Source organism: Podarcis bocagei (genome assembly GCF_964188305.1).
Source record: "Podarcis bocagei genome assembly, chromosome: 6".
In the NCBI taxonomy this organism is placed as follows: domain Eukaryota; kingdom Metazoa; phylum Chordata; class Lepidosauria; order Squamata; family Lacertidae; genus Podarcis; species Podarcis bocagei.
This window is the reverse complement of record NC_138130.1, coordinates 101,908,130-101,926,816: the sequence shown is the minus strand read 5'-3', so window position 1 is coordinate 101,926,816 and position 18,687 is coordinate 101,908,130. Positions and strand designations below refer to the sequence as shown.

Sequence of the window (18,687 nt, the reverse complement as noted above, 5' to 3'; positions counted from 1 at the left end):
ATTCTCTTCTTGAGTGGACCGTGGTACGTTTGCCCAAAGGTGTGCTAGGGTTTTCACCCTTGAAGCAAAACCTCTACCTCTTTTCTGTTCCATTTTTCACTTCTCTTCCCCCACCCCACCCTGTGTGCCCAGAATTCCTGAAAAGCAAGCTGACCTCATCGCCATCTTAGTTATCTGCTGTTCTGTGGGTGTCACTGTCATGTGTTTGGCTTCTGCAAACTGTAATTCTCAAACTGAGCTTCTCCACTGAAGTCACCCGCTGATTGCTTCTCTGCTTCTCCTAATAGCTGGGGGTGAGCTCCCAGGATTGTGACACACACCCCTCTCATGTGCCACATTTCTTTCTTTCCTAATCAGTTTTGCTCTTTCATTTCCAACCGAGGTATGTACATCTTTAAGAACTATTTTTAAAAAAACGAAAAAAAAACCCTTATCTTCACGTGACAAATGAAAAACACAAGCAAAGCATTTTTTAAATTAAAAAAACAAAAACAAAAATGACTTAAGTTGCAAGAGAACCAAACTTTTTGCAGCTTCATCTCAAATCATCCTGTGTGGAACAAACAGATGGAATCAGAATTGTTGGCATTCGAAGATAAAAAAAAAGCAAAATGTATGTTATTTAACCAGCCAGACTTCTCTTGAATGGCTACAACTAAAGTTCTTTGGGTTCTGATTATAGAATCATAAAATTGTAGGGTTGGAAGGAAGCCTGAGGATTATCTAGTCCAAAGATCAGCAATCTTTTTCAGCAGGGGGCCGGTCCACTGACCCTCAAGACCTTGTGCGGGGGGCAGACTATATTTTGAAGGAAAAAAATGTGAACGAATTCCTATGCCCCACAAATAACCCAGAGATGCATTTTAAATAAAAGCACACCTTCTACTCATGTAAAAACACCAGGCAGGCCCCACAAATAACCCAGAGATGCATTTTAAATAAAATGGCACATTCTACTCATGTAAAAACACACTGATTCCCAGACTGTCCACGGTCCGGATTGAGAAGGCGATTGGGCCGCATCCAGTCCACGGGCCCTAGTTTGCCTATCCATGATCTAGTCCAGGGATGTCCAACACATCGATCGCAATCTACTGGTCAATCCCTTCTGGCTCCAGCCCCTCTCCCTGCACCGGCCTCTATTGTTACAGAAGGGAAGCTGGAGTTTAGAAACGGAGGCTGCTGTCATCTGGCTGTTGATTGTAAAGTTAGTGGCTGCTTCTGTTCCCCCCTCCCCCCAAAAAGCTCAACAACTTTGACCTGAACTCCTAAAAAAATGGGGGTAGAGCACTGCCAGATTTTAATTTTGAAAGTAGATTGCAGTCTCTCTGGAGTTGGCCACCCCTGATCTAGTCCAGCCCCCTGCAGTGCAGGAATATGCAGTAGTCCCATATAGGATCGAACCTGCAACCTTGGCATTATCAGCACCACACTCTAAATCACCTGAGCCCATCCAAGGCATGCTTGGCTTGGATATTTAGATAGGCATCCCCCCCCCCCCAAAAAAAAAAACTTTATTGAAAATTTAAAAAACAAACACCTCATGTTTGTTAATTATTTTTAAGGTAAGCCAACGCAAGAAATTTCTTGGAATGAAATCTCCCCATCTCCTCCTCCTCTTCCAAGCCCCCCAACTCATTTGTTTAGGTACGTTTCCTAACCCTCAAGAAGGGCTTTAGTGGGGCGTGGGGCGAAGCTATTTCTTCCATTAATTTATTTTAGGATGCAAACTGTTGTTCAGGCAATCACTCCCCCTGCCCCAAACTCTTGAGCATGCGTGTCATTCCTTGCTCAATAGTTGCTATTTAAGTCCACGTCGGCTGAGTGAACTTCCTCTGTTTTTAAGTTTAGGGAAGCAGCCGGCCTCAGATAACCCCGGGTGGAAGTAGGCCAATGAAATCTCTGCAGCGGAAGCAGTTTTAACACTTAGCGCCTCTCTTGCTCACAACTGGGGAATGGGCTCAGTTCTCGTCAGATGAAGAATTGTTCAGGCTCTCTGCAGCTGACTACCCTCCCCCCCAAACATTGCCAAGAAATATCATGCCAGGACTGAGCCTATTTTCGTCTTGGATTTTAACTGTTGCTTGCGTTGGATTTCAACTGCTGTGAGCTGCCGCAGCAGCCACTGTTTGCTAGGAAATAAAAATGTACCAAGCTCTCTGTCCCCAAAAAGGACTGAGAAAGATAAATCCATGAGCAGCAGCAAGGCTGTTGCAATCCTGCTTTCAACCACTCGTGTGCAATTGTCATTCTGTGCAGGTGTGACAATGTTCTTCCATGCCCGACTACTTTCAAGCCCCCCTTCTCTCCTGACTTTTTGGGTGGATAAAGGTTAGATAAAACGAAGTTCAGGGCTACATTTTGCTTCATTCTCTGTCCAGACCTACATGCAAATTTTTCAGAGAGAAACACCGAAAGGCTGGTGTTATTTTTACCCCCTCCCAAGAAACATGCAGATAACAAGCATACAGAAATATTCCTGGTTTTGTTCTCTGCCCAGTTTAATTTGTATGAACTCCGTAGCTCAGCTATTCTGGAGTAATTTTCTCAACAATGCAAATTAACAAATAAAGAAGTTGGCAGTACAAATTCCTTTTTTTTTAAAGCTGAGGTCCGTGACCATCCTTTTATGGGGGCCCACAGACTGTGAATCAAGCATGTATTAATGGGAGAGTAGGTCGCAGTTTAGGGACGCGGGTGGTGCTGTGGGTTAAACCACAGAGCCTAGGACTTGCCGATCAGAAGGTTGGCGGTTCGAATCTCCATGACGGGGTGAGCTCCCGTTGCTCGGTCCCTGCTCCTGCCAACCTAGCAGTTTGAAAGCACATCAAAGTGCAAGTAGATAAATAGGCACTGCTCTGGTGGGAAGGTAAACGGCGTTTCTGTGCGCTGCTCTGGTTCGCCAGAAGCGGCTTAGTCATGCTGGGCACATGACACCGGCTCCCTCGGTCAGTAAAGCGAGATGAGTGCCACAACTCCAGAGTCTGCCACGACTGGACCTAATGGTCAGGGGTCCCTTTACCTTTTAGGTCACAGTTTAAGTAAGTAATAGGATATGGTTTATAGTCTCTGTGCATCCATATGAATGCCAACCTGACTTGCCACCTGCCCTGTTGGATGGCCCAGGAGGCAGAGTGCTGCGTCTGCCCCTTTTTTATCCACCTCAGCCATGAGGTGGATAAAAGGCTACATGGAAAGGCTACATGGTTTTATTTTTCTCCTATTTGCTTTCTTAGCCTATGTCCCAAGAAAGCTCCATGTAAATAGATTTGATTCATTCTCTCTCTTCCTTAGGGTTATCCATCTCTGAACTGGGGCAGTGGAAAGAACTAGCAGGTCTCCCCCCCCTTTTTACAGAGGTTCCCTGTAATGCAGTTTGAAGAAGCTCTTTTCTAGGAGATAATACAGTGGTGCCCCGCAAGACAAATGCCTCGCAAGACGGAAAACCCGCTAGACGAAAGGGTTTTCCGTTTTTCAGCTGCTTCGCAAGACAAATTTCCCTATGGGCTTGCTTCGCAAGACGAAAACGTCTTGTGAGTCTTCCGATTTTTTTCGCTCCCCCCCTTTTTCTAAGCCGCTAAGCCGCTAATAGCCTTTTAGCCGCTAAGCCTTTAATAGCCGCTAATCCGCTAATAGGGTTGCTTCGCAAGACGAAAAAACCGCTAGACGAAGAGACTCGCGGAACGGATTATTTTCGTCTTGTGAGGCACCACTGTACATGTTGTTTTTCTGTCACTTCAGGCCCACTTCCACTGGATGTGCTGAGAATATTACTTCTGCTGCTGCTGCTACTACTACTACTAATAATAATTTACACACCCTTCTCCCTAAGGTCACAGGGAGAGGTACAGCCATTATAAATGCAGCACTGAAAACAATTTAAAACAACTTGCAATCACAAAAATAGTGTGGGACCCCAGGTGTCAAAGGTCATGGCGAAGTGGTGAATATTTAGTATTCACCAAAAACTTTATAGGGAGGTTGCCTGATGCACCCTTGTGGGGATCGAGTTCCACGGCTTAGGGGCTACTGGGGGTGCCCTCTCACAGGCCACCTCCCTTCCCCCAGCTGTTGTGGATGGCAGAACTACTAAGAGGGCCTCCTCTGCTGAGCCAAACACCCAAGAGGGTCTGTAGAGAAGGAAGCAGTCTTTGCAAGATTTGGACCTGAGTCATTTAGAGCTTTAAATTATCACGTGAGCACCCTGAACTGAGCCCAGAGACAAACTTGACAACCAGCGCAGTTCTTTTGAAATGGGTATTATGTTGGGAGTCATTCTGCAAAGAAACAGTAAAAACGTTTGTACCTTTAAGAACTGTTTCTGTAAGCTTTGGGCTGATTGGGTACCGCTGGTCATGGCTGCAAAAGGAGGGAAAGTTGCAGTTTGACTTTGCCTGCAAGGGAAAACACCCACAAGCTTTGCTGTTTGTTGTTTTGTAATAAAACCTTTATTTGATTTGGTTTTACACTGGCCTCGTGGTGTCATAGCTTCTGTCATCTGCCACCAGAGGAAAAACCCCCTCTAACATATTTTGTGAGATCTAAACAGAACTCCAGCCATTTTGAAACAATTAACGGCATTTTGAAAAAATAAAAAGTTTTGAAGTAGTCTTCAAGGCTAGCCCCACTGCAATAATCCAGTCTAGAAGTGTCTAAAGCAGTGGCTCTCAAACTTTTTTCTCTGGGACTCACTTTCAGAATAATTTTTCCCCTCACACCAGGCCATTTTAAATAATAATATTAATAATATTAAAATAATAATTTATTTTTTTATTTATACCCTGCCCATCTGGCTGGGTTTCCCCAGCCACTCTGGGCGGCTTCCAACGGAATATTAAAATACAATAATCTATTAAACATTAAAAGCTTCCCTAAAAAGGGCTGCCTTCAGACGTCTAATTGATAAGAAATACATTGGAAAAGGAAAAGAAACATCCGCTAGCAGAGCTTGAGTTATAACATAGAACACACTTTGTAATATGATCATGGAACATCCAGAACGTATAAAACAATGCAGCTACATAAGAACACGAATCACTCCCAAAATATAATTATATACGAGCCTCTTTCATATGAAAGTATGCATACAAACGCAATGAGAGGCGTGAGCTTGCAGTATCACTTTATGCTCTTGCTCTCATTTTGAAACGATACCTATCCACATTCTGCAAATAAATAAAAAAAATTTTGATACTATATTATACTATGCTAAACTGAAATCTTTAAATTTTCCTTTGATTGTCCTTGAACCTTCCAACCACACTTGCTGTCCTGTCCTGTCACACCCTATACTTGAAGAGTTCAACTTTTCCCACATCCTTATTCAAGAGATTGACTCAAATGCAGCTTTCAGATCAATGAAAGCTGTGTGTAGCACACCACCTGGTTTCCTAACATACTTATCTATAAAATGGGCTAGTACATGGTCTATAGTGGATCTGCCTTGCCTAAATCCTGCTTGCTGTTCGGCAAGAATAGCTTCATCAGTTATCCAATCAACTAGCTTATTGTGAAGATGCTTTGCACATAATTTGCTAATTACAGCTGGCAAACTAATTGGTCTGTAACTAGCCAAATCGGACATAAGGCCCTTTTTGACTACCACTGTGGCCCAAACTTAGGGAATTACCCAGCCTGCCACAGCCTTGTGAGAACCATTACTAGAGCATGGAGTCTAGGGGCCAAGTCCCTTCTGTCCCAAAGGGGGCATAGCTGGCAAACCAGCTATATCTGGACAAAGACCTGATCCTCCAGTGTCAGGGTTGGACCCAGGAGTTACCCCCCAAGCTGCAAACCTGCTCCTTATATGAGAGGCCGACCCTGTCCAGAACCCGTCATCTCTGCACCACCCCGCCTGTAGTTTTCGACACACCAAAATCTTAATTAACCTCTGGCACAGATGACAACGCGCAGGTGCTTTGAGAGTGATGGGAATGTTGTAAGGTGACTTTCCCCTGCTTGTTTACTTTTCCTTCCTAGATGTAAACTCATTCCAGCAAACCACAAAATGGATTGATGACGTCAGAACGGAAAGAGGTAGCGACGTCATCATAATGCTAGTAGGGAACAAAACAGATCTAGCAGACAAGAGGTAAGGCAGCTCATTCCTTGCCGTTGTGGCTAATCCGACCGGCTTTTATATTGAGAGAGTCTGTGTTGTGCGACAGTATAGGGTGGTGTATGATTTGGCGCTTGCGCTGTATGCAGCTCTCCAGGTATAGGGCTGTAATTGGAGGCCTGAGGAGCTGAAGCCTGGAAAATATGGAAATCATAACATCAGTGCATCTTGAACTCATATGCTCATTCCCCCACACCACCTAGTATTAGGATGTTCAAAAGGAGAAATGTAATGGAGCAGTAGAGATGATCTCAAGAGAAACATATGGTATTAAGAGGTTAACTGATGATGATTCATGTACCGCTTACAGCCAAAAAGAGGTGTGGGATATGAATTGACAGTTCCAAGGAGCACTCTTGAAGAGGGCAAACCTCCTCCAGAGTTAGGAAGATTCCTAGAGAAATGATTCATCTTTTCCCTTCTCCCTTAAAATGCATTTGCTCTTTCTCCCTTGCTCTCTCAGAGTGGCCTGGTGTCACTCCCAGCCTTCCTCCAAACACTAGCGCAACACCCACCTCTTCACTGAAGTTTTTGGCTTAGCCCACCAAGTCCTCAACCCTTCCTGAAATATGCGTCCCTTGTTAACTGTGTAAAAATCTGCAAAAGTATTCAATCCTTGAGTTATTGAGGGCACAGGGGGCTGTCTCCCTTGTTGGGTTACTTTTTAAGTGCATTGACAGTGCTATAAAAATGCAGGTCATGTTAATGTCTTGGACCACCTAAAATGTGGAAGCTGGTAGCAGTTCTGTAAATGCTTTTGGGGATGGAGGCGGCTGCAGGATGGGTAGGCAGTCAAGATTGCAGGTGCCTGTAATGTCATCTTGGTCAATGTGTTCCCTCTTTCTCCAGGCAAGTATCTATTGAAGAAGGGGAGAGGAAAGCCAAAGAGCTGAATGTAATGTTTATTGAAACTAGCGCAAAGGCAGGATACAATGTAAAACAGGTAAGTGGTGGGGAGGCTGCACCCCAAATTTTGGGGAGTGGGGTATATTATTGGAGTAAAGGTGTAAAGTCATGTTTTCAGCTCGAGTAACTGTAGTCATGTTAGAAAACTTGAGATCAGTTTGCAGAACTTTCCCCGCTTTCATCAGAATGCTGTTTTGGATTCATTGGTTGTTGGATTGCTTTGTCAAGTAGTCAGTCGTCGCACAGTAACACAGTCAAACAACTATTTCCTCCAGTGTGCTCAACTATGCCAGAGTTAGGTCCACCCAAATTCTTGTATGCTGAAAGAATCTTATGACCCGGCCCTTAGCATAGACTATTGGCTGGGAATGGGGTGGGGTTAAGAGTGGCAGATAAACTTAACAGGTAAAATAAAACTGAATACAGTGGTACCTTGGTTCTCAAACGTAATCCGTCCCGGAAGTCCATTCCAAAACCAAAGCGTTCCGAAACCAAGGTGCTCTTTCCCATAGAAAGTAATGCAAATTGTGTTAATAATAATAATAATAATAATAATAATAATAATAATAATAATAAATCAGTTCCAGACTTTTAAAAACAACCCCTAAAACAGGATTTTAACATGAATTTTGCTATCTAACGAGACTATTGATCCATAAAATGAAAGCAATAAACAATGTACTGCAGTCATACAATCAGTCAATCAGTAGCTGAACTGGGTTCCACCCAGTCACACACACACACACACACACACACACACACACACACACACACACTAAAAGAGCCGCAGAAACAAAAACGCAAAACAAATAGCAGAAACGGACAGACCTCAGCGTAACACTCAAAACAGAACACTCAAAACGGAGCATGTTCGGCTTCCGAAAAAAGTTCGCAAACCGGAACACTTACTCCCGGGTTTGCAGTGTTTGGCTTCCAAATTGCTTGAGTACCAAGGCGTTTGAGAACCAAGGTACCACTGTACATAATTCTTCTGGAGTTTTGGTAGGTGTATGTGCTGGGCTGTGTGTGCTTGCATGCCTTGTGTCCCCTTGGGATGGAACCTGACTTCCCAGGGGTTTATTGGTTTAAAGATCTCACAGTTGCCAAGAAAGGGTTGCAAGCCCCTATACCTGCTGCAAGTCTTGGAGAAACCTGGGTTGGGAGATCTGTTGAAAAGCTGGGGAGGCAGGGATCCTGGTTTTTTGGATATTGACAGAGGATGCAACACTAAATGATGTTCAGGTTCATGTTGAAAGATGAGGCTGCACTTCTGTCCTGCCACAGTGGCATTGCTTTGTGCTGCATAGAAATCCGTAGCCCACGGAGACAAATAAAATAGGCACTAAACATTAGGAAAGGAACACTGGAGTGTGAAGACTGCGAATTCCTTATGCAGCTTTCTGGCTTTTTGTAACGTTTCCCTAATTGGATTTATTCTTGCATGCACCGACTGGTAAATCCACTTTGACTTGACTTGCTTGCCAATTCCCTCTCTTTACTTTGGTAATTTTGGTGGACAACCTTGCTCAGGGCATAATTTTGTTCCCAGCTTAAATATAAAGAAGTGATTACTGTATTTTAAAACGCCTGTTGTCAGCAGCTGGATTTAAATGGAGTAATCCAATTGGTTTCTGTCAAGTGACTCCTTTTTTAAAAAAGACTTCCTAAAGAAAAACGTATGGTCTTTAAATACTGCAAAGGGGAGCCCTCTAACACAGTCAGCAGGAGAAAGGAGCTAGGGGTAATATAATCACTTAAACACACCGCCAGGGCCTTGGAGTCCTTTGTTCAGGCAGGCAGCGGAAGCTGTGACGTTGGGATGAGCACAGGAAGTTGCAGACCAAGGTGTGTTCAGGCCTTTTCAGTATTCCCCACCACCCTTGGATTACTCAGTATGATTAACCATGGTGAACAGAGGACCCACTGGTTTTCCCCAGAGCAAGAATAATCCCATGAAATGGAATATTGGGCCAAACCTCAGAGCGCAGATTAAGATGCCACAAGCCATTAACCAGAGTAGAAGCTGCGCATGGAAAGAGCTTGGGGGTGAAAGATTTGGGAATCCTAGTGGTGAGGTGGTTTGCTGCTTTCAAACATTCTTCTTTTGATGGCCTCTTTGAGAATGAGAGGTCGAAGCTTTCTCATCTTGTTTTTTGAAAACTGAGATTTGAAGTATGGGTGTCGCCCAGGAAGCTCTGTGCTGCCCACCCCTGGTTATGTGTGTCTGTATTAGCACTGCCCTTAAATGGCCAGTTACTTGCATCCGGAGGACATCTTGACCTTTGGAGCAACTTCCTGGTTAAACAAAATTGTCTTGAATTCACTGTTGCCCACCTCTCCCGTTGAGAAGGAGGTGCACTGAAGTTTTATCATGATGGTATGTGCTAGGCACCTCTTTTTGCCCGGATGCAAAAAATATACTGTATTTTCCCCTCCATAAGACGCACCTAGTTTTTAGAGGAGGAAAGCAAGGGAAAAAAATATTCTGCACAGAGCGTGTAAAGCGCGGCGATGCCGGAGCAACCGGGACAGGTGCTTTGCTTGCTTTACTGCGAGGTGGGAGGAGGGATGGGCAAGCAAAGTGAGAGCTGTGCAAAGCGAGACAGAAGCTTTGCTTGCTCCCGTCCGTCCCTCCTCCCGCCTCACTGTGAAGCCAGCAGAGCAAGAGCCGCTGACATGCTCTGCGCAGCTCTCGCTTTAAAGCAACAAAAGTGAGAGCTGCGCAGAGCGTGTCAGCGGCTCTTGCTCTGCTGGCTTCACAGCGAGTGACGGACGGGAGCCGTGGCTCCGGCTGCGGAGGCATCCCTCACTTCACGACTGCAGCGGCAGCTGAGGGATTCCTCTATCGTCCAGTGCATTCACTCCATAAGACGCACAGACATTTCCCCTTACTTTTTAGGAGGGGAAAAGTGTGTCTTACAGAGTGAACAATACGGTAAGTTGTGGGGGAGATATGCATGACTTTATTTTGCCCTGTGCAGAATCACAGGTCTGTGGCCTTAGGAGTCTTTGAGCACAGGACCCTTTCCCAGTGCAGCTGCACGTATTGCAACAGATGCCTCCCTCTTGAATTGGTTTTTGTGTTTCTGATTTACTCCTTCTGTTTTCTTCTGCCCCAACCCCCTCACCCTTTCTAGCTTTTCCGACGTGTGGCTGCTGCCTTGCCTGGGATGGAAAGCACGCAGGACAAAAGCAGAGAAGACAGTATCCTTTTCAGCCCAGCATTTGCAGCCTGTGGATTAAGAAGGAGAGTGAGTGTCGAGGTCCATGGGATTGAAGAAAGCATAGCCTTCTGAATTGGGGAATAGCAAGTACAAAAAGAGAGCTCTTCAAAAGAGACTCGAGGTGGGGATTATCAGAAGCTTGGGTTGAGCGTTTTAACTTGGAATTGCAGTGCACAAGGTGCAGGTGTGCCCACTAAAAACGATCCCTGCCAGGTAGCTGAAGCAACTGAGGTTAGCCCAAAGTCCACCAAACCAGAGTTCACGAGTCAGTTTGCTTTGCAGGGAAATTGCCACTTGACCTCAAACCCAGTGATTGGGTCGACTAGGCAGTACGGTGTGAAGGAAAGTCCATTAGTTCAGTTGTCAATCACAGGTGGCTGTGGGGGAAAGTATAAGAAAACCCGCTTCCTGGTCCCACTGAGACCATGATGAAGGTTGTTGGCATCTGTCTGTCTCGAGAGACTATGGAATGGACTATGGGGTTGAAGTCGAACTGGAGAATCACAGCGTCTGCTGTGGCTGCAGAGACCAGTAATTTGTGATTGCTGAGTCCCATGTTTTTACTGCTTTGGTAGCATAGAAGTGACCCTCCCCAGGATGCACCCCTGGGCAGTGTTTTTGGAGGTCCTGGGCTGTCCAGATGACAAGACATGCCCCCCCCCCCGTTGAGATGGTACAAAGGAAAGCAGATGCCATCTTAGGGACTGCACTCTGGATTTGTGTAGGATTTACCCAAAGATGTCCCACAAGGCAGCGAGTACAGCTTTTTTTCTGACGAGGGTAGCAGAGCAGAAAAGGCATGATAACCCTTCATGAATTTATTTACCCCAAAACCCTAGTGACGTTGTCGTTATTGCCCAATAGGTTAATGTCAGACGTCAGCTTTAGTCGACAGAGTTCAGTCTTCTAAATTAAGGCGAGATCAGAGTGCACTTGTAACCGTGCCTCTTCTAGAATGTAGGTAGCAGCGGATTTCTGAATGGGCTAAGGAGAACTTTGGTCAGAGGCACTTTGCTTGTCATTCCTCTCCCCTGGCTACTGATAGCCACTTTAATCACCTTCCAGCCCTTCTGAATTGTTAGTTCTAGTCATGGCTGTGCGAATTGTTTGTTCTGATCAGACTGATAAAGGAGGCATTTATGATATGGTGGGTTAACACGACATGCAGTGCTGGAAGACAAAGGTTCAAAGGTCCTTGCTTCTATTTCCACATGTGTGTCGTATTAGAATCATAGAATGATAGAGTTGGAAGAGACCACAAGGGCCATCGAGTCCAACCCCCTGCCAAGCAGGAAACACCATCAGAGCACTCCTGACATATGGTTGTCAAGCCTCTGCTTAAAGACCTCCAAAGTAGGAGACTCCACCACACTCCTTGGCAGCAAATTCCACTGTCGAACAGCTCTTACTGTCAGGAAGTTCTTACCCACAGCATACAAAGCTTTTTAGCTTGTTTTCCCTTAATTAGATGTGTTCCCCCCTGCAAAAAGGCTGCAAGAAGCCTCCCAGATCAAACTTACAAAGATCAGTAATAATGTAGATTCTGTCCTCAGGCTTACACTCTAAAACACACAACACAGAAGGAAAAGAGGTTGGGGAGGGAGGAGGAAAGAGAGCAAACCGGAAGGCTAGTTCTCAGTCACACTTGAGAGGGATACCTAGGCTTTCAGAGCTTCGGGAGATGGGGGATACCTCTTTCTGTGATGAAACCTCAAGGAAATCAACACTTGCTGAAAATCAACGGAAGCATCATTCCTCCTCAGTGTTGACGGTTACAAGAAGAGAAGAGTTTGGATTTGATATCCCGCTTTATCACTACCCAAAGGAGTCTCAAACGGCTAACAATCTCCTTTCCCTTCCTCCCCCACAACAAACACTCTGTGAGGTGAGTGGGGCTGAGAGACTTCAGAGAAGTGTGACTGGCCCAAGGTCACCCAGCAGCTGCATGTGGAGGAGCGGAGACGCGAACCCGGTTCCCCAGATTACGAGACTACCGCTCTTAACCGCTACACCACACTGGCTTTTCAGACCCTGTGGCTTTCCCAAGCAGACTCCGCAACCATCACAAACTTCACCAGGCATTCCCATTGTTTGGAAAACGGTTGCCAGCACTTGCTGTAGTTTAAATTTCTATACCACCCTTCATCTGAGGATCACAGGGCAGCTTGCAGTATCATACAGTGGTGCCTCGGTTTTCGAGCATCTTGGAAGCCTAACGTTTCAGTTTTCGAGCGCCGAAAACCCGGAAGCAATTGCTTCTGTTTTCGAATGCGGCTCGGAGGTCGAACGGCTTCCGCTGCGTTTTCCCCCCTTTCAATTTTCTCCATTGACTTTGTGCCTCGGGATTGTCGAACGTTTCAGAAGTCGAACGGTCTTCTGGAACGGAATACGTTCGACAACCACTGTAGTTGCAGGTGGAGCTGCAGTTTTCACCCAGTGGGGAATTAATGTTTCATGCAGGAAGGGGTTGCAGGGAATGCAATGCCAGAGACTCTGGAAGGGCTCATTCCATAGGAATGAGGGCTACCAAAAAGAGCACGCAATCTGCATATGGAGAACTTTGAAGTGGGGGGTGAACCACATGTCCTTCCTGAATGTTTGGGCATTTAATGAGACTTGAGGGGAAACGGTTTCAGCCTGGAAGGCTGTCTTCCTCTTTCTGTTCTTATTTCCCTTAACTACTTTCCCCCAACAGTGATCGACATCAAACTTGAAAAGCCTCAGGAGCAGCCAGTCAGTGAAGGCGGCTGTTCGTGCTAATATAGTGTATTGCTTTTCTCTTACCTTTCTCCAGACCATCACTGCTTCTTCCTCTCCCCCCCACCCCCTTTCCCCTCCCCAGACTCATTGGCAGCAATGTGACTATTGGCTTGCCCACCCCCACCCCTCTCCCCACCCCCCATCCGTAACGTAGCCGCGGTTCATCATTGCTGCTTGTCTCGTGAAGATGATCTGTTAGCTTCACAAGCACAAAAGAAAAGTCGGTGTCTTCGTTATTTATAAGGAAGTTTCAAAAACGAGCCAAAACGATCCTAGCGTATTTCAGTGATTCTTTTGAAAACAGCAGTCCCGCCAGAAAGATAGGTACAAATTTGGTAATATTATTATTTTTTAATGTTTCAATATTGCACTTACAGAATTAGTGGAAATGGGAGTAGAACGTTTGGATTTGGTGAAAAGGAGTGTGCAGGGTAAAAATGCATTGGCACCCAAGGCAGGCACTGTGGAGCAGTCCTCGGATGTTCAGCCTGTTCTTTTGCAAAAAAAACCTAAACTAGCCTGCTTTGCCTTTTTGGTTGAGATCCTCTGGCCATTTTTTTTCCTAAACAGTAGCCTTTTTGAAATGCTAATAAGATGCTTTTTGTAAAGGGGCAAAGTTGCAAGATACTGTTCTCGGGGTTTGGAAACCGTTCGCTCTACATAGGAGCCCCACAGAACAAATGAACCAGTTTGCAGTGCACCTTTGGGGCTGCTTCACTAGGCTGGACTGTCTTCAGAATGAGGATGGGGGAGGCACCGAGGCTTCAAACAGGTTCTGGCACTATAGACAACTTGGTCAAGCTGTGAATCTGTCTCTGAACAGAGACACCTACGCTGCCAGCCATTTAAAGATCCAACATAAAGTTAATACGTAATGAGGGAGATGAGGAGACAGAGCAGAAGAGACTATTCCTGAGTTGGAAAGGGAGGGGGGTACTTATAAAAGTAGATTTTAAAAGTCCCTTAGATGAAAAAGGAAGGGAACAAAAGATGGAAACAAAACTTAAAATTATGCAGACTTTTGCCTTCGTTTTTAGCATTTTTTATTATTATTTTGGGTCTTCGGAGTCTCGTGTATTTGTTATTCCTGCGTAGTTTGGTTAAATAATTGGTTAGTATTATGTTTTAACTGGACTACAATTAACCGTGGTAACCTTCAATATTTATTTCTTTGCTTTTTTTTTTTACTGTCTTCAAGGGTAATTTTTTTTGTGGGGGGGAGGTGTTTGTTAATCTATTTAGAGCTTTGGCAACGTCACGAGATATAGCTAATCCAAGAAACACACTGGGAAGTGGGGACACACATTCACATGCTCACTCTAGAAGCGCACTCTCTTAATCTGTACTAGTCATTGTGAAGTTGCTGTGTAAGTTAACACAACTGTAAATACATTGTTTGTGGGAGGAGCGTTTGCGGCTGGGGAGGGGTACAATCCAGGAAAGGCCTCTGGAGTTTCCGTTTTTCTAAGTGATCGTTTAAAATAGGGGAGGATGGGGAGAACTGGCTCTCCCTCTCTATCTTCAATCCCCCCCTCACTTTAGGGGAGGAAGCCCCCTCCCCAAGCACCCCAGCTTCGGATGTGCACACGCAAAATCTCTCTGTTCCTGCATTGTGGAATTGGAATGGCAAATTCATCACTTTGACCTGAGTTTCCAGTAACTTTGCATATACCAGCAATGTCATCGTATGTTTCAAGGGCGGAACAAGACACCCAAATGCTTTTAATGCAATATTGAAGAGGTGGTTTATCTTTCCTTTTCCTTTTTGGAAGTAGCATGTCTGGAATTAAAGCGTTTAAATAATGGCGACAATAGGTGGATGTGTTCTTTTCCCCCCGAAAAGAAAAACGAAAGGGGAGGAAGGACTGGCTACTTTTCCTGTATTGTTGTATTCTATGTGTGCGAAGAGAAAAAAAAGAAAAAACCCACAAAAAAATTAAAAACATGATCCATCTTGCTGCTTTTTAATATTGAGTTTTCCGTGGCTTGGGTTCTTAAAGCAATGAAAATGTGTACACGGGTTGGATTTTTTTAAACATGCACAGAATTTTTTGCTTCCAATAAAGTATCTAATCAAAACACTAAAATCGACAGGCCTTCGCCTCTGCTCATTTTATTCTACTGCTCATAGCTGTCAACCGTCCCTTATTTGGCGGGAAACTCCCTTATCCCAGCGCCGTGTCCCACTGCTGTCCCTTATTGATGATGTCCCTTAAATTTCCCGGGTTTCAAAGGAAGCAGCTCCTCTCCCTCCCTCCCTGCCTGGCAGCCAGGGAGGAGGGAGGCTCCAACTGTGTTGCTTGGCTGCCCGGCTTGCCCCCCTCCAGCCTCCTCTCACCAGCCTCGGCCCCCGGGAGCCCCTCCCCACCGGGACTGGCAGGAGCCTTGGGCCCTTCCGCCGCCATCCTCCTCGCGACCGCCGAACTGAGCGTCTCTGCCTGGGGCTTCCCCTCTGCTTGCCGCTGCTCCTACTAGGCCGTACTGCGGCTGCTCCACCAAAGGACCCGGATGAGATGGGCAGCCTGGCGTGCCCTATGAATTGCTGAGGAGCCTTGAGAGGAGAGCAAGGGCAACCACAGAGAAAGCAGTTCAGAGAGAGGAGGTGGAGGTGGAGGCGGAGGCGCAGGCAGGTGTTCCAAGGGCTAACCGTAGAGGGGGAAAGCGGAGGAAGGACCGCAAGCGCTTCTCCCATAGATTTGTAGTGGTAGACTAGCATAGATGGTCTGATCTGTGGGTTTACTTCGGGTGCTATTTCCCTCCCCCCTTCCTCCCGCCCCGCCTGATGGAACTGAGAGCTGCAGATGGAGCACGAGAGAAAAGATACAGAACTGCAGCAGCATCTTCATGGCTTGGACTTCGTTTTGTGCGAAAAGTGGTTGCTGCTTGTAGTTATTTAATTGCAGTGTTTCGTCAGCTGGTGTCTTGAGCAGCAACCTCTGGAAACGAAGGGCTAAAAACTGGCGCTGCTCTCCCAAATTATCTGGTCCCTTTTAACTTCGCACTTCAGCTGGTTGACTGAAATCCCTTATTCTGGCTGCTGATCCCTTATTTTCAAGGCTGCTGGTCCCTTATTTTCAAATCTGTAAATTGACAGCTATGCTGCTGCTACGGTCCCCGTCTCCCAGCCTTCCTTCCTGGCCTCTAGCGCTCCTCCTTGTAGGTACTACGGTGCTAGGAGGGTGGGGAGGGCGGCACGTAGCTGAGGCAAGTTGCTGCAGTGCCTTTCACTCTTTGGGTTTGGTGCGTTGGCCAAGCAAATGAATCTCAGACCTTTATTGGGACTGGTTGCAAAGGCGTCAGTGACCTCCCTCAAATATGGGGAAAACACTATCCCAGGGGTCAGCAAGCTCTTAAAGGCGGGGGCTGGTTCACCGCCCCTCGGACCTTTTGATGGGCTGGACTGCATGTGCAGTCTCTCCCCCAGCCCCTCCCCTCCCAGTGTTGGTGCTGACCTTTAAAGCCCTAAACGGCCTCGGCCCAGTATACCTGAAGGAGCGTCTCCACCCTCATCATCCAGCCCGGACACGGGGGTCCAAATCTGAGGGCCTTCTGGCGGTTCCCTCGCTGCGAGAAGCCAAGTTACAGGGAACCAGGCAGAGGGCCTTCTCGGTGGTGGCACCCACCCTGTGGAACGCCCTCCCATCAGATGTCAAGGAAACAAACAACTATCTGACTTTTAGAAGACATCTGAAGGCAGCCCTGTTTAGGGAAGCTTTTAATGTTTAATAGACTATTACTAAACGACTAAACAACAACAATTTTAATATTCTGTTGAAAGCCGCCCAGAGTGGCTGGGGAAACTCAACCAGATGGGTGGGGTATAAATAATAAATTATTATTATTATCATTAAATTAATTTCCTACCTCCTCCGCCGCTCTGTCTTCGGTTGGGGGCCAGCGGTGGTGGTGGCGCCTCTCCTTTCCGGGCCAGCTTTCCCAAGCGCCCATCACGAGGCCAGCAGGTGTGCCAAGCTCCAGCCGAAGCCCCACGACGCCATCACTATCATGCCAGTCACGATGCCCACAACGTGGCCATGGACGGAGAGGCCAGCCGTCGGGTGGGTAGCGAGGCTTCGGATAGGCTGGCCGCTGGCACCAATGAAAGCCCAGCTCGCTTCCTCTGCAGGGCAGGGAGAAGCCAGGAGGAGGCGCCATCGCAGTGTGTGTGGGATGGCGCCCCCACCCAAATTGCAAAAAGAAATATTGCACAGCCCGATCACGCCAATCCAAGCGGCGATTCAAGGACTGTCCACAAGCCAGTCCAGAGGCCAATTGGGCCCGATCCGGCCCGCGGGCCTTAGTTTGCCAACCCCTGCCCTATCCAGTTCATAGGGAGACGGGGAGCTTTTGCCAGCGGGAGCCTGGGTTGTGTGTGTTCTCTTCCAGGAGAAAGGAAAATTGCCAGTAACCCCAACAGCCCGAGGCCTTCCCTCTGCTTTCCATCGCCACCTCTCTTCCTCAGGGAGCAGAATTGCCAAAGAGTCCAAATGCATTTGGGTGGAATTGGAACTTAAGGCCAGTAAGGGTTGTATTGAACATAGCTCCACAGCTAAGGAGAATTTGCCTTGTGCGCGATGGAATTTTCTCCCTGATTCAACCTTGGGAAGGCCTTTCTGGAAGCAAGAGGCGTTTGACAGCGGAATGGTCTCCCTCGGAAGGTGGTGGAGGTTTTCAAGCAGAGGTTTGGAGGGTCCTCCATCAGGGATTCTTGAGCTGTGATTCCTGCATTGCAGGGGGTTAGACTAGATGGCCTCTGAGGTCCCTTCCAACAATTCTATGGTTCTATCTCTCTCTTATATGCCTGTTGTCTTTGTCCATGGAGTTTCCTTGGCAGGGATACTGGAGTGGCTTGCCAGTTCCTGCTCCAGGTGGATCACATTTGGTCAAAACTCTCCACTATGACCTGTCCATCTTGGGTGGCCCTGCACGGCATAGCTCATAGCTTCTCTGAGTTGTTCAAGCCCCTTCACCACTGCAAGGCAGTGATCCATGAAGACAGGAGTGCCTGGCGTGCTCTGGTCAATGGGGTCACAAAGAGTCGGACACCACTAAACAACAACATCTCTCTCTTCCCATCCCTTGGTGCCCTCTAAATCTGGAACAGATTTTGGGATGACACCCGGTGTGTGGTGCACGAGAACAGAAATTCCAGCTGCACTAGCAGGAATCCTTTTGCTGGCTTTCGACAATGCAGCTGGGCGGTTGAACTGGGCCCTGAATTGTAATTTGTACCATATGCAGATACAGAACTTGCAGGGACCGCGCCTGGCTTTTGGATATAGATGCTGTTGAGTCACATTTGTGTAAAAAAATGACTAATAAGTATAACAATAACAGCAATCTAAAACATACTCTCTGTGTTGCTACGTCAAGGACATTGCTAGATTGTATAACTGCTCTTATTGATCTGGGAGTCCAGTTTTCCGGGAGGGGGGGGCGGGGGCCTGAGATGCTAGATGTCTCTATAGTGCCACCTGCTGGTTGCTTGCTTGCTAGAATTAGAACGCAAGTTCAGAGTTATTTCTGTGTTGGAGCAGGCATTCCCTTCTTGCTGTTAGGGTGAAAGCTTCCCTTACCTTGTGCCCGGTTGAAGGCATTAAAGCTTGGCCAGAAGGGAAAAGCCAGCGGGCGCTACCCAATTCTCGAGTCAGCCACCCTTAAGATGTTGTGAACTACAAT

The 18,687-nt window shown here is 46.7% G+C and overlaps 1 protein-coding gene and 1 long non-coding RNA gene across 4 annotated transcripts in view; one reads left to right on the top strand and one right to left on the bottom strand.

Moving 5' to 3' along the window:
- Window positions 1–15,095, top strand: part of RAB6A (RAB6A, member RAS oncogene family) — a 56,125-nt gene extending 41,030 nt beyond the window's left edge. For all 3 annotated transcript variants that reach the window (XM_081197482.1, XM_081197483.1, XM_081197481.1), the window contains 4 exons: window positions 5,980–6,091; window positions 6,968–7,061; window positions 10,162–10,228; window positions 12,944–15,095. In XM_081197482.1, coding sequence (XP_081053608.1) covers window positions 5,980–6,091; window positions 6,968–7,061; window positions 10,162–10,228; window positions 12,944–13,008 — 338 coding nt within the window. In that variant the 3' untranslated portion in view covers window positions 13,009–15,095. The remainder of the gene's footprint in view (window positions 1–5,979; window positions 6,092–6,967; window positions 7,062–10,161; window positions 10,229–12,943) is intronic.
- Window positions 1–18,687, bottom strand: part of LOC308588853 — a 271,876-nt gene that overhangs the window by 86,110 nt on the left and 167,079 nt on the right. The gene's annotated exons all lie outside the window — the stretch shown is intronic.